The sequence below is a fragment of the Chaetodon auriga genome, chromosome 6 (genome assembly GCF_051107435.1).
Source record: "Chaetodon auriga isolate fChaAug3 chromosome 6, fChaAug3.hap1, whole genome shotgun sequence".
Lineage (NCBI taxonomy): Eukaryota > Metazoa > Chordata > Actinopteri > Chaetodontiformes > Chaetodontidae > Chaetodon > Chaetodon auriga.
In genome coordinates, this window is record NC_135079.1 from 11916906 (window position 1) to 11938365 (window position 21460).

The following is a 21460-nucleotide window of genomic DNA, read 5'->3' on the forward strand; positions in this document are numbered from 1 at the left end:
GTGTAAAGACTTTTTAACTACTTTGTGCAACTACTATGACTCTGTAATAAAAAGAGAAGTATTAACTATTGAACCATTTAAAGGGAAATAGAGGCCAACAAATTTTCTAGCATGTATAGAGCAGCCTATGTTGCACTGCATCACGTTTTCTCCACTGTAATGACCCCTACTGTTGCACATTCAGTGTATTAAGGGGAAGTTGCTCTAATTTAATACTTCAGCACTAATTTCCCATCAGCTAATATCTTTAGAAACCAAATTTGCTTACATATATTTCATTTTCCCCCATAGTTGGACCGAAACAATCAGTCGATTCATCACTTAGTGGGTCGCAGCTTCTGGTTTCAGCTTCTCCATTGTTACTCTTCTTTGTTTTACATCTTTGCAAACTGAATAAATAGAAGTTGCGGACATCAGTTGGGCCTCGTGCCAGTGTATTTAAACTATTTTAGGGCGATTAATCGACTAATCAGCAGCATAATACCAAACAAACAGTCCCAAGCTTAACCAACATTATCCTTTTAAAACAAATGCTACAAAAGATCTCGGTGTACAAGCTCGGGCAGGATGCTGCAGACTCATCCACCCCCCACAACACCCACCCACCCGCTAAAATATCAGTATTTTCATTGCCGTGTATTCCACGTAAAGACATCTGCAGTGCACGGCCGTGTCGTCCGTCGAGATACATCATCTGAATGCATGGATGGAACCTGAGGTGAAACTTCCAAGTAACTCGTCTTGTTCGGTGCATTTGGGGACAAGCAGTGCCCAATGAATGAGCGGCTGCTCTGACGATGCTTGCCGAGCGCTGCCGGTCGACACGCCCCCAGCATGGATACAACCAGCAGGAACAGGCGCTCAGGAGACGCGCTCACTATGCTGGAGAGTGTGTGTAGCCGCGATGGGAGTTAACACATCTAAGTTTGTGGAGGTCCTGGTTCCAGCGTCGTTGCACTAAGAAAAAGACAGTGGGTTTCTCGCTTTTGTCTCTCTCTGAGTGGACTTGTCTGCATTTTTGTCCGAGGCGTTTCTCTCGCAGGATGTTGATGATATTGGAAAGCCGGGTAAGATCATAAAGTCAGTTCTCTCTGATGAGAACGACCTCCTCCTCCTCCTCCTCCTCTTCCTCCTCACCACCACCACCACCACACAAAGGGAACCACGGAACAAGTACTTTTTTTTCTCCCCACACGCCATCATTTTATTTTTTGAATGTCATTAAGGAGCAGAGGGGGCTGTTTCAAAGACAAAATGGATCACTTTGCAGCAGAGTGCCTTGTTTCAATGTCCAGTCGTGCAATTGTTCACGCTCCTAAAGGGAATAGGGAGATTAAACCAGAAATCCCGTCCTCCTCCAAGAGCGGGGAGGAAATTAAAGAGCCTTTGGTGAAAGATAACTCCTCTCTTTTTGTGGTGGCGCGGATTCTGGCGGATTTTAACCAGCAGACTCCCAACAATGTTGCCGAGCAGGCAAAAATAAAGGATGAGAGCATGCCGAGCCTCATAGATGATGGAAACTCTGCCACACCTACCACCATCTCCGATCCTTCGCTCAAACAAAGAGGCAAAAGATCGCGAGGTCGAACTGAGCAAGAATCACCTCAGAAAAAGCACAAATGCCACTATTCAGGTTGTGAAAAAGTTTATGGCAAATCATCCCACCTCAAAGCCCACCTAAGGACACATACAGGTCAGTGTCATTGGATGCGAATGTTTGTTGCTGTGACCGTGACTTATTGTAGCACCCTCGCCTGTGTGAGAGCGGACGGGATTATTAAAACTGAGAATACTGGTGAGAAGTGCGGTTTCTCTGACAGTCAGAGCGATATTTGTGCAGAGGATTGTGACTGACTGCTGTGTTTCATCGAGCCATATGCGTAAATGTCCACTGATCCGCCCGGAAAGGTAACAGTCGGCACATGCAGTGGAGTCAAAAGCGGCACTGGCGCACAGTTTAATGATTGCATTGTTCCTTTTAAGTTCTGTGAACTTTGCGAAATGTCCTTTTAATTTTCGGGAGAGGGAGGGAGTCGAAAATAGTGCCACTCCCACTCAAGTCTCCGAGCTTTGTCACCGCTTTCCTCTTGCGATGCAGGCCCCCCTCCCACCCACCCCCCTGCATTGGCCAGTGTGTACAAACCGAAACTGCAGTGCAAACGCACAACAAAATTACACAGATCCTATTTCCAGCGCGTCCTCCTGCGCGGGTTCGTTAAAGTCAACTTTGCTGGGTTTCACGGCGACGCGAGCCAGAAAAGTGTCATGTGCACGTCGCAGAATAAGCCAAGTGTGCGCTGACATGGGCATGCAAACAGAAAAAAAGAAAAAGTTTTCAAGATCAACCCAGTGAAGTGTACCGTCACACTGCAGAGTGAGCGGCTATCATGCGCTCCAGATCAGCTGTATGATGCGTTTGACTTTCCTGAAGGACCATACCTCCGTGTTTGCGCTTTGCATTCCGCAGGATAGGCTACTGTGTGAGAGAGAGAGGGGGGAAAAGATGTAGATCGACTCAAATTGGGGGGTTGATAAGAGCTGTGCAGTCGCCTGTCTGCCCAAAGCCCTTTGTTGTGATGTGCCACACCCCCGCTAGATAGACCGCCAGCTGATCTGGCCAGCAACAGACTCAGCTAGCTGAGCCTCGACTGAGGAGCCTCTGCTCTGTGCTCTGTAGACTGCAGCTCACAGCAACCCCCTCTTCCCTCCTCCATTCCTCACACACACAAAACACACATCAGCCCGAGTGCACAGACAACAAACATCTCTGGATCACTTGAGAAACACCTCGTGTGAACTTGACCCATATTTCAGTCGTATAGACGTGTCATTCTGCAGAGATGTGTGCAAGAGAAACTGCAGATCTGCACAGAATTCAAAATATGTGAGTTATCTCCTTGCATTGAGCCATTTTCTCTTTTTTTCCCTGCAGTGATCCCTCATTTGTCTCAATATTAAAAATGGGATCCAGCCTCACAGGGGGGAAATCTTGTCTTGTTGCCTGTTAAGCTGCTCTCCTTCCTTTGGATAAGCTTCCTTGTCTGGCTTTGCGATGGGTTTGTGTCCTTATATCACTAGATTTATTATCCTATAGAAGAATTTCACATGGATGCCATATGTTGCATAACAGAGTGTGCTGTGACTGTGAATCTGTAAGTACACACTACAATAACACCGTCAGGCTGTAATATGGTGATTTTCTTTGTAGATGGTGGACACTCCTGTGCTGGTATGCCTCTCTTCTATTCTTCTTCTTGAGGATTGCTTATGCACCGCCTTCTGTCAGTCAGCTGCAGCTTGGTGCTGGCTGCAGTGGAGTGTAATCTGTGTTTGTCAAGAACAGGCAAGAGAATGGAGCACTGATTTGTTTTATGTGTGCACATGAAGGTAAACTGTTCCTGTATCGTTAGTCAAATGTCTTCCAAAAGGGAACAACATGCCTGTATCATCTGCTCGGTGCCTTTCAGTGCAGGTTTATTTCTGTCTGTCGGCCCTGCCCTTGTCTCTTTGCCTATTAAGTCTTTCCCGTCTTTTGGGACACACTCCTGTGTCTGGCTTTGTGATTGGTTTGTGTCCTATAATTTCTGATAATGAGGATGGTTTCTGCGTATTTATTGGGTAGTCACAGAACGTGAGTCATCTCAGTTCAGCAGCCTCGTCTAACCCAGACTTGCAGCAGCCAGCCCCCAGCCCTCTCTGTGTGCTTCCCTTCAGCCTCAACCATGTGTTTTTAGTGCAGTTTTATTGCTCCATATTAGCCCTGCCCTTGTCTCTATGCCTATTAAGCGTTTCCTTTCGCCTGCCTCTCTGTTTAGATATGCTCCCGCGTCTGGCTTCACGATTGGTCTGTGTCCCATAAATCCTGAAAATAATGATTCTTTCTGCTTATTTGATTGGATAGTCCCAGAATGTGGGTCATCTGAGTTCAGGCGGGCTGCCTCAGCCAACCTTGCAGTGCTTTCACAGAGCCAGACTCTCGCAGTGTGCTTCCCCTCAGCCCATACTAGCAGAGTCAGGAGAGAATGGATTCCAGCCCAGTCAGTCCCAGCCAAGCACCGCTATCTAATTGAGGGGGGGAGAACACTGTTATAACACCAAACAAAGAGCCAGGGACGAGGCGTCCTCATTTGACTTCTGTAACGCCCAAAGCCTCATCATCCCAGCTTTTGCAATGCCTGTGTGTGATTTGTCAGCACGTCAGAGAATCTGAAACCTGAGCTGCACTGTTTATCTTATGCGATGTCTACAGCACATGAAAAAAATCAATCCCATTACCAGCTCAGACTGAACTTCACCCAGTAGTCGTGTCTTATGAGGGACATCGTCGTTTTTAAGCCATGCAGGAATTATTACAGTTAAGCAACTTTGGAAAAACTAAGTAAATAATTTTAGTATCAGCGTGTTGTGCATTGTTTTTGCAAATTACTGAAGCACTGTTAAGTGTCAGTTCTCCTAATTTACATATTCCCTTAGCCATGAAGACAGTTTCGGCTTCATTTGTCTAGGTTTTAGAAGTCCTCTGATGAGACTTTTGCTTTACAATGGAGGTGAATAAAAGTTTATTTGCAGTGCTCAAAGCATTAAAAACAACTGTGGGCCACTGAAAAATCAGGAAACAATGTACTGTCCAGAGCCAGGCCTGTGGATTATCCCGAGTAACTGGGAACTCTTTCTCTTTAATGGTATTAAAAAGTTCCTGGTGCCCTTAGTCGGGACTAAGTGGTTTAATTTTAGGTTCCTTCTCAAACCACAGTTGTCTGCTCTGACACAGTGTAATGCGGACTCCAGGATGTAGCAGACATGAGCGTACATGCTGAATTTAAATTGCTCATTATCCTGCATTGAGTTTGATGGCGAGGAATCCACCGCAGTTTAGGGGTCTAAGGTTACCAGACAGCTTTTGTCTGATCTCCTGGTGTGGGAGGTGGGGTTTTTCTCCCAATACATACACTTATCCTGCAGCATGGAAAATGCCGCCATGTGACATAGATGTAGAGATAAACTCAGTTTTAAATAGAACAAATGAAGGCCGTATGAATGAAACTGGCTGTGACTCTTTCTAAGCAGCTGGTTTCTTTTCACTCTCGTGGAGTCAAAAAAGATTCTTTGTCTTAAGATGCATAACCGACTCTAACGATGAAGACCCACTTTCCCAAGAGGTGTCTTTTGGTCATGGTGTTCTCTGTGAAGCCTCATTACTCTGCTCTGGTCATGTCATGCAGACTGCCATCTCCAAAGAGAGATACCCCCTGACAAGCTCATTACAAGTCATGTCTTCTTCAGAAAGAACAACCCGGGCCTTCTGTGCCCCCCACAGCTGGCCCTCACAAAAGGCCATCTTGTCAGTGTCAAAGACCTATTTGAAAAATATTGGAATCACGGGGAACAGGGTCAGTGTTTCTCAAAGACAAAGAGCCTAATGGCATATTTTACAGTTGGTTTGATGTTTTGTGTGCACCTCTTTTGTGTTCTGCTGGGGGGTACCTCTAATACTGTGAGCTGGCTGTAAATCCCTGCCCTAAAAAAATAAGTGGCACCACCTGGCAGCACAGTTCCACTGCCATATAGACCCAGTTATTCATGCATGCTTTCTATTTTCAGCCGAATAACTGTGGTTAATGGCACTTTTTTAAACATGAAATTATCCCAAAGTCCACATGGAAAAAAGAAGCAGGAGTCTCTGATTATGTATACTGCATCCCTGCCAGTGGTTTTATATTTGGCTGCACTGCTGCACAGACTGCACAGTGTTCCTGTGTGGCTGGTGGCAATGATGAGGTAGCAGGGTGGAGATGGGGTTTTCCTGCTCTTGCTTCAGCCTGACCTTGGCACAGCAGTGGGTAAAAACCCTCCTGGGGCACAAGAGGTCAGTCTGTCTACCTGCCACACAGCAGGATTTCCACCATCCCACCCAGCTGAGCCACATTTCTCCTGACATGTGATGAATCGATGACTCCTCAGTCAGGAGATGCTCAACAGTTTCCATTTGTCTCCATTCTGGTGAATTACAAATGTTTTTGCCATGCTAGCACTGTTTCGGTCGGTTCACCACTTTGGTTGAGGTTGAAATATCTCAACAGCTATGTGATGGATTGCCATGAAATTTTGCACAGACATTCATGATTCCCAGATGATGAATCCTAATGACTCTGCATGACTATGTGGTTGACGTTTGTGGTTCTGAGTGAAATGTCTCGACAGATTACCGTAAAATTTGATACAGTATTTCGGCACATGCTGCCCTCTGGATGAATTATAATAATTTTGGTGATCCCTTGACTTTTCATTCAATGCCAGCATTATCGAATCTGTAATTTGTCCAGTACTTTGGTTCATGATTAATTCCATTAAAACAAATGACATTCCCATCAAGCCCCACTGTTTAATGGTAATTATCAGTGTTAGCAATACACTAAACTAAGATGATTAACATTATAAGTAATACCTACTCACATCAGAGTGTCCTTGTGAGCATGTTAGCATGCTAACATTAGCATTCAAAAGGCCTCTGAGCCAAAGTACAGCCTCACAGAGCTGCTAGCCTGGCTGTAGACTCTTCATCTTGTTATAATTTTACTGATGCACAAATTCTAGTGTTCTGCTGTGAGATGAAACATTTTCCTCAAAAGCAGGTCTCGTGAATCAAATCTGGTTGGCCCGTGAAGGCCACGTGTTGCAGTGCTGTATGTGTCGAATGGAGACAAGGTATTAGTTAAATCTACTTGATCCTCGGGTTGTAAATAAAACCAAAGTGGAGCCACCATCTTGCCTGTTCTAATCCTCTGCTGCAGTGTTGCTGCTCCATGGATGACATCCAGCATGTGCTGGTGGACATGCAGTCCATATGCTACGCTATATGTGCCCATGTAAAGCTAGGATGGCCCCTCGCCGATGTTGGTATATAAACCTGATTTAACTGTGATTAAGCAGCCAAGCATGCATGGTTCACACTGAAAGGCCCCTGTCAAGCCGTTCCATGGTTCCATGGCCATGCTGCTTTCAGTGGCCCACAGGGCTCATGTATTCTTTAGTTTGCTCTGGAGTAGTTCTATAAAAGCTGCTCTGTCTATCCCCCCCAGCCCCTCCCACCCTCCTCCAGCTTGCAAAGCAAAATAGGTGCTCGAGCGTGTTGTGTTGCAAGGCCGAGCCCCGGCCACGGCTTGTGGTGTGGTGTTGATTACCAGCAGCAGGAAGAGAGGGATACAGACCTGTGGCACAATGTGAAAAAACAGCAACTGCATCTCGCATGCAAGGGAGGGATCTGCAGCAGAAAGACGGAGAATATACATTGCGGCAGGGTGGGGGTGGGGTTAGATACCAGGATATTCACTGTCAATGCCCTCCATTGATGTAGGTCATTTATTCAGCTGCATCTGCAGCTAATCTGATTAACGTTTGAAGGGCTGTGACCTCTGCAGTGGAGAACACCCCTGTCAGCGTGGCACTCACAGGGTCCTGTCTGGGAGTTCGACTCTGACTGTGTCCACTGTGTTGTTTTCAGCTTAGCCGGAATAAGAGAGGAATGGCTGAAAATTGCTGTGGAGCTAATGTCAGAGGGAGTGTTGTGTCTCTGGCTGGGCTGTTTATGTTGCCCACGGTATGTAAGGTGTGTCTCCTCTCTCAGCGTGATAAATCAGACCGTGGCGGACCACGACACATGGGGGGCGGGGCCCTCGGCACGAGATGAGGAGTGTTTTGTGGAGTCTTGGGGGAAGGAGGGCATAATCATTTTCTGTGAGACGTGAAAATATTTCTCTCCCACTCGCCATCAGAGTAGCAGGTATAACGCTGGACAGCTGGCACTATCTCCAGCCTGCATCTCCTCTTATCGCAGTGTAGTGAGGCCTCTCAGGATCTCGCAGGGCATTGGCTCTTTGTTTGGCGCTGGGTAGCGAGGGACGTCTGTCTCATATGAGCTATAGTGTCAGACTCCATCAGTGGAATGAGCTGGCATTGTACTGTATGAGTGAGAGTCATGGATGATGGGGCATCCCTGCTCCCACCTGCTTCTGCAAACTGTAAACACCCACTAATGGCTGCAGCTGTCTGCATGTCCTCAGTTAACCAGGCTTTAAGATAAGGAGACTGCCTGCAACGCATCAAGGCTGCAGGTTGTTTTAACATGCACTCAAGGCCGAAAGAGAGTGCCCACTCTAGCTAATTGAAGCAAATGTGATGAGCTGGTCAAAGCGGACATGCTATCCTCGCCTTTCCCTGAAAGAGTTAAGGGGATGAAGTAACGTATGGTTAAGTGTGTGCAGGAATCAGACGGTCACACTGGACCCTGCTGCATGTCTCTGGGTGAATGTCAATAGCCCTGCGCAGCGCAGACCAAGGGGAGTGAGTTACGGTTAGTACGCACAGCCTGTCTGATTGAAATGCATTACAGGAGTGCCTCTCCTGCTGGGAGCGAGGCTGCTGCTATTGTTCACAACCTGACAGCTATAGGCCCACAAGGGGAGGTAGGCTATTCAACTGCAAGCAAGGTCCCTCTCAATAAAGACAAAAGATGATAATAGATCAAATGCTGCCTGTTTTTTGGAGCTGTCTCCTGGCAGGCTTGAACCAGTCCTCATAAGGAGCACCAGACCCACCCAAAGGTCCATTATTGCCCCTGCAGAGATGACTAGTTCTTGTTTTCTAACAAACTCTGAAAGGAGCCTCGGAGAAAACATGTTTTGACTGTGTAATTTTTTTGGGGGTAATTTGACTCCTCTCCTACTGAGTTAATTTTTCATAGACAAATAGCCACGTAAACAGTTGTTCTGATCTCGGATGTGTTTCAAATCAAGCAGTGCTGCCTGTTTTTTTTCTCTTTCTACAGACCGCAGAACTTTGTAAGCCTTTGTTGTTATTTTTGCTCAAACGCAGCCTGCATATAGTGCTGTGTGAACAACACAAAGACGAGCTGCAAACGCCTTAACGTATATGCATTGTTATGCACACACGTTAGTGTTTATATCATCTTGGCATGTGATGGTGCGTGTAGAGGGAGCGGCTGGGTACGGTTGGGTTAACCCTGTCTGCTCCAGTGGTTTATGCTGATGAGGGACTCAGCAGTCATTTTGGTATTACCCAAAATCCCATGAATGGTTGTCTGCTGGCAGAGTAGCTGGCTCCTGGTTGGTTACAGGTCATAGTCTGTTGTAAACATGCAACCAAATTACAGGATTGTGCTGAGCCTTACCACTGGAGTTAGTGGTGCCCCTCTCATTTCATGTTGCCAAGCTGACTGTGCCACTAAGCCAGCGCTGAAGTGAGGTAGCTCCAAACTCTAATGAGCTGTGACCTACAGTCTGACTCCAGCTTTACTTTCTCAAGCTGTTTTACTTTAAAAGTCCATGCAGGTTTGGTGTGCACCTTGTTTTTGTTCTGAGCTCTGTGAAAGATATTTCCTGTTCTGGTTGTCGCTGTGCAGGCAGAGCACAGTTAACTTCAAGGTGATCTCTGACGTATCCACAGGAACTCTACTTTTCCCCCCTCCTCACCCTGCAGAGCTATTTACTCTTGCTCTCTTATGGTCGGCTCACATGGAGGTTTCAGCTGTGCACTGTGTGAATTTGGCCCATGCCTGAGGACACACCAGGAATGTTATCTGCTCTTGTTTGAAATGCTGGTAGCCCTCGTTGGAGCAGGTGACCGAGTTGTGTTCCTGCGCTGCTGCTCACGTCAAAAAAGAGATTTGATCTCGCCTCTGCAGACAGCATCCCTTACACCAGGGAGGCGAACTCAGATTCCATTTCTTTTAACCATTTCTGGAGAAGCGAAGGAGCCAAACTTTTTTTGATATGAATGAGAGAAGGGTAGAGGTAGAGGGGCAGAGATGAGCAGTTTATTTACTGACCCAGTGGCCTCTGAGAGAACAGTTATATAACAAGGGTACCTGTGACATAATCGCATCTCCTTGGAGGGGGGACACTAGTGCTTAGTAGAGGTACAGTTTGCGTGCATGATGTAACTCACTTAACGGGTAACTGGGTCACTGTGTTCGTTAGGGAAAAGCTTCCCTCATTACGCAGCCCCCACCCCCCCGCACCCTCTGCAACTGACACATTCTGAGAAAGACAAACCACTCCCTGGATGTGGACGCTGCCAGAGATGCAACAACCAATCGGTGGGGTCTGGCGTCACAATCGCCACAGCGCCCTGCTGTGACAGCACTGGTAGTATGTGGGGAGTAAGAGCAGAGACGGGGAGTAGCTTGCAGCATTCTTCTTTCAGCAGCGATGCTGAGTAATAGCTGCAGTCGATTGAAATATCTTGGGCAGTGACATCCTCTTGTCACACTGGGTAATGGCCCCTATCATCACTTCCTCTCAGGATCAGCGTTTGTTCCCTAAAGCTCCTCATTGTTTCCAGAAATAGTTATTTACTGCCTCATGGAAATCCCAATCCTCATGTTATGAAACGAGCACAACAATTAATTGGGACATTGCGTGTTTTTTCTTTACGTAAGTGAATCTTCCAAGGCTGACATTAAAGCGGCAGGATTGTTTTGAATGCATATTCATATCGGTGACCTAAATGCCAAAAAGCAGTTTAGCAGGAGGTGAAAATGTGCAGTTTATCTGTTTATTCTGCAGTTTCTAAGAAGTCACGGAGCTCTAAATAATTTGTCGCGTCTCGGTGAGTTGCTGTTGGATACCTGATGCTTCTACTATGACTGCATTACTGTATCAGGGCAGTTAGACTGGATATCTCAGCCTAGCTCTCTGGTGTCTGGTTAAATATTAATGTTGTTGGATCCGTTGCACTGGTTATTGAGCCTTAAGCAGCCCGCAGAGCTTAGCTCCACTTTTTAGCCAATAACTCATTTTGTAGTGCCAGGTGGCAGCACAGGCTGCTTCTCTTGCTAATAAGGTATGAAATCAGACTATCATGAGTCTCTTCAATGAGATTAGTGCTTTAAAAGCCGAACTGCCTCCTTTTCTTCAGGGTGTAATCCAGGATGTGTAACGGGGTCAAACAACCACAGTTTGTATGAATAACTTCATGCAGAGCAGGCGGATTGCTTCTTTGTGTGTTAACTATAGCAGCAGAGTGAGAGCAGTGAAGATATTTTGGCTGTGTGCGACGTGCACATGCAAATGTCTGTACGTCAGTTGCAGAGTTTACATACACTGAGCCCTGTATGAGCCCGCATGAACTGTTGTGGGCAGGGTTGACTGATTTTGTCTGGACCTGAGGTGAGGCGTCAGAGGCAGGAGCACAGACCGGGCTGTCTAGACTTGCTCTGTCTGTCTGCATGTTTTGTAACCATGCAGTATGGGGGGGGGGGGGGACCAAGACTAGTAGTGCACTGAGTTCTTGTTTTTGAGACTCACTGGCATCAGGTAGCATATGAGTGTTTGATGCTGAACAGGCACTGTTTCCATTGTGGCCCTGAGGGAAGCCACAGAACAAAGAAAGCATTTGGCAAGCCTGTTCTTATGTGCTCATTTGTCATGCCACCTATAAACATGCACACATCTCCCCATCTATTCGTTTTCATACCTCCAATCCCCGGTATGGGCTTGCACATGATGATTGATTATTCTTATTCTCAGGAAAGAACCATAACATTAAAAGAAACCGTCCTGTCCTTCACGATAGTGCTGCAATGTCACGCTGGTAAAATTAGATGCTGGATGTAGCTATTGTCAGGCAGAAACTCACTGAAATGGAAGTAAATGGAATACAGTATTAGACCTATTGGGCAGTGGATGCAGAGCGCTGCATTTAGGCTCCATGCACACTGTTTCCACATCAGAATGGAAGGAAACCACAAGATATATAGTACCATCTGGCTTTGAGTAGATCTGTGTCAAAGCCCACTTTTATTGCCTGATGGAGGGGGGAAGGGTGTAATTTCCCATGTGCCGAGTCACAGATAGTTGCGTGTTGGAAAATGGGCTGGGTAACCATTGTGAGTGTGATTAGCATCTGGAGCTTAGATAATTAAACTGTGTCTGCTCCTCCAGCACAGCGCCAATTTTTAGGTGATTTACCCCCAAGTCCCATGGCTCACTACATCCTTCTTTTTTTGTCTGACGTTTTATAATATTATGAAAATGTCTTGGGTGGTTTTGGCCCAGCAATAACCTTGTGATCATTATTCCTTGATGACTCAGAGTGTACTATGTACAGAAAAAACAACACCGTCTGGTTCTGCAAGCCTGATCTTCTCTGAAAAACGTCTGTTAGAGTGCACGGCAGCCTTCGTGACTTGTTAACCTCATACCTGACAATCAGTACCGTCTCTTGTTGTGGTGAACTATTTGATGTGCAGCAGTTTTCTCATCAGAGTGCAGGAACATATGCACATCCCTGAGTTCCATATGTTCCAATGTGTTTTGTTTCTTCCTATGAAAAGGCTTACTGTATATAAGGGATTGTGAACCTAAAGCACTTCAGGGTGGATTTAACATGTTTTGGCCCATTTAGTACAAATGACACATGCTTTACATTCCTGCCCACCATTCAACCAAGATTTAGATTTTTAGATTTGAAAACTGCGCTTTGATTGCATTGTTCCAATCTGTCAGCAGCCACCGGCTCCCATTCGCTTCAGTACGGAGTTAAAATCAACTTGTAGAGACTTGGAGTTGGTTTGAGATCATTTGTTTTTATTTGTGTCAAAGCTGCACTGGTACTGTTGCGTGTTGATGCCATTGCCAAAAGCATGGATTGATTTGAAAAGTCAGCCCTGCAAATACCACACAACAAACATCATCAGCTTTAAGAATAATAGCAGGCATGATGTTCACAGAGTGCTTCACAAAATGAACATCAGCTGGAAACTTGAAGGCCTGAAAACATGCGAAACATGGTGGAAGTTGTGCAAAAACTGAAATGGTCAGCAGTGTGTAAATGACAAAAGCTAATTGAAAGGGTTGTTGTTCCTAGTGCCATGTTGCCATCTTCTTGTGATTGAACACTGACCCTCTCCTTCCCCCTGTGTGTTACAGGAGAACGGCCTTTCCCATGCACCTGGCCCGACTGCAGTAAGAAGTTCGCCCGCTCCGACGAGCTGGCCCGCCACTACCGCACCCACACGGGGGAGAAGAAATTCGGGTGCCCCCTCTGTGACAAGCGCTTCATGCGCAGCGATCACCTGATGAAGCACGCCCGGCGCCACTCAGATTTCCAGCCCGGCATGCTGAAGAGGCCCCACGGCGGCGGCAGCGGCGGCGGCGTCACCACACGTCCCAGCTCCCTCAGCGACTACAGCCGCTCGGACGCCTCCAGCCCCACCCTCAGCCCCGCCCTCAGCCCAGCCAACTCGCCTTAAACTGAAACCCTGTCGCACTTTCTGCCTCTGACCTGGGAGGCCTGTGTTTTTGTCATAACACTTGTGTTGCACAGTTGTCAGCAACCCCCCCCCTTTGCTATTCCTGCGCTTGATGTGGTGTACCATACTGTACATAACTGCTTATTGTAGTGCAATTACTTGTGTGATCCTAAAAGAAGGTAATGCCTTTCCCAGATGGCAATATTTACATTCTGTACCATATGTCTGTATTTTTTTAGCTTCTGATCATGGCTAGTTGTCCAATGTGTGTTTGCAGTCAGCTAAACAAGGTTTAGAAGAAAAAAAACAGACACCCTGACAAGTCTTATCAAAATGGCTCTTTTTTTGGTTGTTTTTCCTAGTTTTAGTTTTTTATTTTGAACGGGTGAGGAGATGGGGTACACACACACACACACACACACACACAAACACAAACACACACACACCTCAGGATTGAAGACAGTTGCTCTTTCTGTAATACCACAGTACTTAACAGTACTCACATTGACTGCACAATATACTCATCACTTTACTCTGAAATTCAACAGGGGTTGAATTTTACGCCCTGCTCAGGGATGGCCTTGTTAGCTTGAAAGAATGAACATGGTGAAGAGAAACATACAGTACATATATAGCAGCCTTACACTCAACACAATTTGCACTCTTTGTTTTTCGTTGGTTTTCACGTTTCGAGGAAACTGGCCCAGCGTTCAGTCGTTCACGGGACTCCTGTCCTGTTCTCCCTTGCGTTCTGGGGAGGGGGTGCATATGTCATGAAAATGCCGTGTGTCCCACCTCAGCAAGCAAAACACATCTGTTCCTCCACTGCAACGCTAATATTCAGTTGCTGTTACACTGGGTTAAATATTTATGTCATTAAACAGCGGCGTGTGCAGTATATACTGTGTAAATCTGCACTGTGGGAGGATCGGGATTATATTGGGTTGACAGATTTTATAAATACACTCAGTTGAAGAAACTTTAGGCCCTTTAAATAGAGACAGTTAAGTTTCAAAGCAGCTGTTCATGCTTCTTCTTAAAAAAGAAAGCGCTGCATCATCAGCCGCTATTTCACACAAAATGGACACAAAGGGACTTTAGTTGAAACAATGTTTATCCCTCTCTCAAGCACATAGGAAAAAGTACCAAAGACAAGAGTGAATGAAAGCTTTCTATTCAGTCTTGTAAGCCGCCCTTCATTGAGGCCCGGGGCTGGTGTTTGGCAGTATCACAGGTAGAGCCAGACGGCCTGCTCACTTCCCTCCTCCTGCCTTTGCCTTTTGTGGCCTCCCTGGAGGAAACAGCTGCATCCCACAAGAAGCTATTCACAGCCCGCAGGAGGAGCGCTAACACGCCATTCTGCGGGAGTCCTCCCTCACCCATCTGGCTCTACCTGTCCTATTAGAAGGTGGTGAAGCTCCAAGACTCCCAAATTGTGCAAGGCTGCTTAACTTGGGGGTCAGATGTAGGCCAGAGAGTGTTGGGCAGAGCCCGGGCTGGGCTGCGATGTGGCGGAGAACACAGCGAACAAAGCAGCTATCTGCAACAGACAGGCAAGAGAGGGCAGGTCCTGATAAAAGAGGAGAGGTTTATCATGAGCTGAGCAGCACAGAGGAGGAGACACCCAGTCGCAGCCACCTTCCCCAACTCCCTCCCTCCCTCCAACTGTAGAAACTGTGAGCGGAAAAATGGCTGTAATTAGCGATTGATCCAACCTGTATGATAAGAGCAGAAAGCGTATGAACAACAGTACTACCTAGACGCCGCTAGCAGTGTGGGTGGGATGTACCCAACTCCATCCTAAGCACAGGGAGAAATCCTCTACTACTGCTGGAGAGTCAAATTTCACAATGCCAAGGAAAAATGTCGCTCCGCGGTCGCGCCGATCAACCAGAGCTCTCAAACAGCTGCTTTCAAACTTCTCTCTCGCAAAACAAGGGGGCTTTTAAACTGTTGTAAAAACATTTGAACCAAAATGAACATATCAGCAAAGTGCAGCGCTCACCAGCCTCACGTTGTCCTGCCTGTGAAGCTCAGATGTCCCGTGAGAAAGCTGACTTGTGTTTCTAGACAGACATGCCTCAATAAGTCAGGCAAAAGGCACAGTAAACCTTCCATGGACACGGGCACCACTATCAAAACTGCTGCAGCCCCGCCAGTCTGTGTTATGCCTACATTTTCTTTTAATGCTTCGGCTGGAAATAGTTTCATCCATGTATCTGGTCCTGTCAGACCCCTCCAGACTGTTGCCATCGTGAATTGCATGTGCTAGCTTCAACCTACCGACCGATTCTTGCACCGCAGTCCTGCGCTTCACACTATATGCATGTTAACAACTTTGCCTTGGAAGCGCTGAGGGTTTTTTGAGGCGGTCTGGCAGGTGTAAGATCATGAATGGTAGGCCTTGTCCCTCGTCCTCCACAGCAGCCATCTCTCTTTAAAGTTGTGAAGAATCAGCTCTGTCATCCTCCAGAAAGAAAACAACCCTTATTTAGATCGAATGCAGTAGTTTCCTCAAAACACCACGTTAAAAAGAAAAAAAGAAAAAAAAAAAAAAAAGCAACCCTCTGTAAGATGTTAAAATAGTTTTCAGGCTGCGAGATGACACTTTGAATGCCACGGATCGGCAGGTCTTAGTGAAAGAGGTGCTGAGAGGGTTTTACTTTCCCCATTTCTGAAAAAGAATCTTTGATTTCCACAAATTCTTCAAATTGCTGTTGAGCAGCTTTTTGTGTTTTTTTTTTTTTTTTTGACTTGATTTGAACCTTTCTCTTGCAAAAAACAAACAACTTTTTTTTTGAGAGTAGCTCACCCTCGATCACTTCTTAACCCATAATCTGCACATTTACCTCAGGGTCGACATCCGCAAAGCAGATATGGGACAGTTTGTGGATTTTTTTTTAAACATAAGTTGCTGCACAGAAATGTCTGCCAGCCCCCCCCCACCCCCCACCCCCACCGGTGTTCCTGGGTGCTTAGTGCTCACTGCTGGTCAGTGTCCAACCACACTGGAAACACAGGAACGCCTCCATACGGGCTCAGCTCCTGCCTATAATGTCTTTGTAACATCCTGCGGTCCTGCTATAAGCCTTAGTAAGCACTGGGCACTCTGGAGCGGTTTTCAGTGAAAAGCCCCTTTAAACACCTTTGACCCTTCGTGTCAGTGGACTTACAGCAGGTGGCAGGAAGCTCCTACCATCTGAAAACAAACCGACTGTGACAGTGTGAACAGCCCAGTCTATCCATCCATCCATACTGCACCGGTGACATGTAGGCCTCCACAGGCAGAGTGTCTCATAACTTTTACTCTCACTGTACCAAATCTACTTGAATAATTCAACACAAAAGGCCATTGAACACAGTTTTGTACATTGTCCATTTTTACTGTACTTGCTTTTGTTGTCAAATAATTATTAACCTCTCTGGAGAAAGGTGTACAGCGTGTTTGATTTATTTTGTTGTCGTTTTCTCGATTTTTCCATCGTCTTCAGGTCATTTCAGCGACTATCTCGAATTTATCACAGCATTAAGGTTGACTGTTTTTGCCGGGCTGTTCGACGGCGCCGTACTTTGTTAAAGAAAGACCTAATTTTAGCCCCGCTGATGGGGCCCACCCCTTTAAATCAGAAACAGTTAATGCTCTGTTGATGTCAGGATGCGGGTTATTCCGGTTTAACCTGCTATCCAAAAATTCCTCCAAGTCACAAACTGAAAGGATTTTTCGAGGTGACGATAAGAAAAGGAAACTTCCTTACCTCTTTGTACGACAATTTCAGATGGAGTGACTAATTTTCTTTATTATGTAGATTCTTTTGCAAGTTTTCCATAAGAATAGAGACCACAGCATTGTGAGTTAGCAATGTAGTCATCGTTTTTATAATTGCTTTTGGTTTTTGTCTCATATGACGTGTTCAAGCTTGTATATTTTTCAGAAATCATACCTCTTGAAATATTTGACTTTTGTTGTACCTTCATATCTTTTCAGAACATCCATCATGTAGCTTATGTTCGCTTGATGAGTAGCACAAATGATCGGTGGTTTTATTTGCCCCTACTTGAACGCAGAAGGAAAGGAAGAAAGAGACTTTTTCTCTGGAAAACAAAAAAAAAAAAAAGGAAAAAAAAACAACAACAACACTGGGCTACATTTAATCATCCCATGTCGTCAGGGTCCTGCACATCCTCGTAGATTCAAATAGTAATCTTTCCAGGAAACAATAAAACCTTTATTTTTATTATTTGTGTTCAAAAATATTTAAAACATCCCTACTGAGCTCCGTATTCGTCTTAGTTTAAACGCTGTCTATGTGAGGGATGATGTCAGCTGTAAATTACTATGAAACTCCATGTCAGCATTTTTTTTTTAATCCAACTTTACAATTGTAATCCCACTAAGATTACAGATTTCCACATCTGTTCGAGAGAAGGGACTTTAAACAGTGACAAAACGAGAATGCAAGGTTTCTGCAAGATGCTAACAGTGTACCAGTTAATATCTTTTACTGCTAATTATGAAAAAAAATGCATTAAAGCAGACTGATTGTTGCCTAGTATGTAAAGAACTAACAATCTTATTTAAGAAGTTCATATTGATTTCCATGAATATATCACTGATCAGAGCGTCTCAACTGAAACCTTCATGGCTGATCTCGACGTACAAGCATGATCGATGCAATTGTGTGCCAAAACTATAATGGTAACTTCATACAGATGATACAAATGTTGTGGGTAACAAAAAAAAAAAAAACTAGCTACTATCAGACATTTAACAAATGTGTACAGTTTTATACAGTGTGACATGTTTTTATGTAATATACAGTAATATTTCTTTTCTGCTTTATGTAAGCATTTTGATTGTGTAGCTTTGTTTTCATTTGGTTCTTGTTATTTAATTTTTCTTCTTCTTTTTTTTTCCGCTGTACAATACTCAAGCAAATGTATAATGGCTTATTACAGGTATTTTTGACATAAACAATCTTAATGATAAAGAACGCCCAACCATTCCAAAGGATTGAAAATTGCATTTGCTATAAATGTGCTGCTTACATCAACCCGTTGCATTTTCGTAGGTTATGAATAGAAGTGTGTCTTGACTGTGAGGTTTTACACGTCGTGAGTTGTGCACAAGGTACGTTTGTCATTGTCAACATTTCCCAGGTTTAATCTCTCCTTTCTCCTCTTCAGGCTCTTTGTGTAGGCTAAGCCAATTTGAATGAACAACATACTTGCAATATTTAAAAGTATTAGACTCTTTAAAAGTGATGGACATACAGAGCATGTCTTCCCTCATGACAAAGGCCTGAGGCTTTTTAAGGTGGGGTTAGTGTCTAAGAGGCAGCCATGACAGGAGAGAGTGGTGGGAAGGAGCTTGGAGTTCTCGCAGCTCATCTGAGGCTCCGCACTTACAAGTTGTTACCAAAGGCTTTGAAGGGAAAGATGAATGTTGCAGTAATTTTGAACCCAACCCACTTTGGACCCTTGAGTTCAACTTTACATGCTGTAAGTGTTGATCAGTGGATCTTGTGCTTAATATGGACCTTTTTCTACATCTCAAATAAGCAACTTTGTTGTTTTTTTTAAAAAAAAATCACTTGAATGAACAAAACCCTTTTAATCGTACGAGCAAACGCATCTTGAATGAGTAAAAAGACGAGAGACAAAGGAGTGAGCAGGAACTCGCAGCGTAGCGGGCCATATCTGTCTGTACCCTTCACTGACCATGTGGTCTTGCTTGACTGCCTGAACTGACACTGAAATGCACGCTGACAAAAAGTGTTTTGCTCAAGCGTTGGATATTTTTGCCCTTAAAGGATTTGTCTGTTTCAGGTTATGCAGCACAGTGCTGTGAATGACCTCCTTTTGATTACAAAGAGAGCCTCTCACCAGCCTTTTGGTTCTGTTTCCTCTACCTGTTTGTCCTCAATGTACCTCCTCAGTGTAATGTTGCTCTCTTGATACCTCTGTGCGTTTCTCCTCTGCCCATCACCATCAGTTGCCTGTTGTAGTGACTCCATGGTGCTGTTTCCCCTCTCAGCGCCAATATAATCTAATCTGTAAATAACTCTTGACTCAGCTATGGCCAGTACATTCTCCAATGACCTCACTCTAACCTTCAGGTGTCATTTTATTTTATTTTCTCAGCAAACCAAAATCACTACATTCAAGTATTACAGTTGTACAGTTCCTCGGATTCTACACACATTTAATGTGCTGGTCTTAGCTGCTCTGCTGTACCTTTTTATGGCATTATTTTTTACATGTTAGACAATATATTGTGACCATGTCCTATGCAAATATGAAAAATAACAGATTGTTGAATAATGTATGTTGTCATAACTTGTATGCATGAAATAGTGAAGTTTACATTTGGAAATAAATTCATAAAATAAGCAGCTATAATTTGTTTTGTGCATCATTTCCCTCTCCGTTAGCTTTGTGGTTGTTGCTGGACAGTAGCTAAAACACAAGCTAGTAGGCTAACATAAGAAGAGGAGAGTCCTTAAAGCAAGCAACACTGAGGCAGAGTTTCTGCTAAGCTAAGCTAACTAGCAGCTTTCTGTGGCTTTAACATTACATTTACCATGCAGATATGAGAGCGGTATCAAGCTTCTCATCTAACTTGCGGCAGAACAGTGACTCACAAAGTTACCAACTATTCCTTCAAGTCAAGGAACTGACTCAGTAATGTCAGTTACATTAGCTAATATTAGCCACCACAGGCTAAAGGTCATATCAAGTGAAGCTGTAAGGGAAAACCTCATTGAATTGAACAATGTTTTATTGCTTGTAGATTCAGATTTTTATTTTTTTTTTTAAAGCACACACTTTCTTTTCAATGTCAGTCTTCATCTGAAGAAGATCCTTATTTGTAATTGCAAAATATTTGAGACATCAATGTAAAATAACAGCATAAACCTGTGGGAAGGAGTGCAGTGATACTCTGTGGTTACACAGCCTTTTCTCACAAGCCTGCCATGTGCTTCAGTATTATTCTTGCAACAGGAAGTACACCTTGTTCCCCTACTTCACCCATGCAAATATTTACAGTAACTGCTGGGGTATCAGCAATGGGTGGGGCACCAAATGCTGGGGACTCCTTCCTTCCTTATTGCATTTCAGGCCAAATAGACTGTTAGATTATGTGAAGTTTCCTGCACATAGCTGCTGCACTTGCAACTTCAGAAGAATGGATGATTCACTACAAACTGCAGCCTCCTCCTGTGCAAAGGGCACTTTTAACACCACGTGACAAACCAAAAAAAGCAGAGTTTCTCACTCCATCTGCATTCGCCACTCTGCAAAATCACTGCCGGCATGCTCTTATCCTTCTCTTAAGCTGAGTGTGCCCACCAACACCAGCAGAGATCACAGGCGTGGCCTTTCCTGCTCACAATGAATCATACGATGTGGAGTGAGACAGGAAGGAAGAGAAAGAACGAAGGCATTAAAATTCTTGATGAGGAGCCTGGTGCTCTCCCTGCTCAATCTGCACACCTCCTGTCTCCGGGCAGGTTGGAGCTACCCAGCACACCACGCTACACAAACAGACAAGCTGCCACCCCTGGCACAGCCACACAACTTGGTGTGCCATCACAGCCGGCATGTTCCCAGAGCCTGTTTTTCATATTTGTGTGGCAACATGAGGGACTTCTGCAGAGTTAGTTTTAATGTGTTTATATTAATTTTTTTGATTGTCTTAAGCTTTGAATGTTGGCAGGGAGCTGTTGTCAAGGAAAAAATCCTGCATCTTTCCTTGGCGGATAGTGGAGCCTCTGATCATGCAACAGTCGAGTCTCACTGGAGTTCCTCTGCAGACCACTGACTGAGCTGATTCACGCATCTCGCCGTATTACAAGAAAGATCTCGGGTTTTGATGGTTGTGTGGGTGAAGCACATATTCTCTCTGGCTTGCATGCCTTTCAGTCACGTGTTTGTTCTCAATATGACACATTTTCCCCTCTGTAGTGAGTTATATTGCTGCAGATGCGGGGCAAAGTAGAGAGAGCTATATGAGTAGTAAAAGCACATCTCTGCTGGTATCACCTTGCAGACAGGATGTGGGTGCGGAGGAGGTGGTTTCATTTTGACTGATTTATCACTTCAATCACACCTTGTCTTTGGATTATCAACTCCTGAGCACCCAGTCTCCAGATAGAGCTCTGTAGGGAGAATAATCTCAAGTATTTTGGC

General features: G+C 44.9%; 1 protein-coding gene across 1 annotated transcript; it reads left to right on the forward strand.

Annotated features, from left to right (window-relative positions):
• The first annotated feature begins 865 nt into the window (after window positions 1–865).
• Window positions 866–19669, forward strand: klf13 (Kruppel like factor 13). Its single transcript, XM_076732407.1, has 2 exons — window positions 866–1693; window positions 12948–19669. Exons 1-2 carry the CDS (start codon window positions 1216–1218, stop codon window positions 13268–13270), a joined length of 801 nt encoding a protein of 266 aa, XP_076588522.1. The 5' UTR covers window positions 866–1215; the 3' UTR covers window positions 13271–19669.
• Window positions 19670–21460: the final 1791 nt, after the last annotated feature.

Bases quoted from the DNA above. Each gene is read 5' to 3' on its own strand.
- klf13 (XM_076732407.1), top strand. From the start codon at position 1,216: ATGTCATTAAGGAGCAGAGGGGGCTGTTTCAAAGACAAAATGGATCAC. The intron at 1,694-12,947 runs GTCAGTGTCATT...TGTGTGTTACAG, and splicing joins CCACCTAAGGACACATACAG to GAGAACGGCCTTTCCCATGC.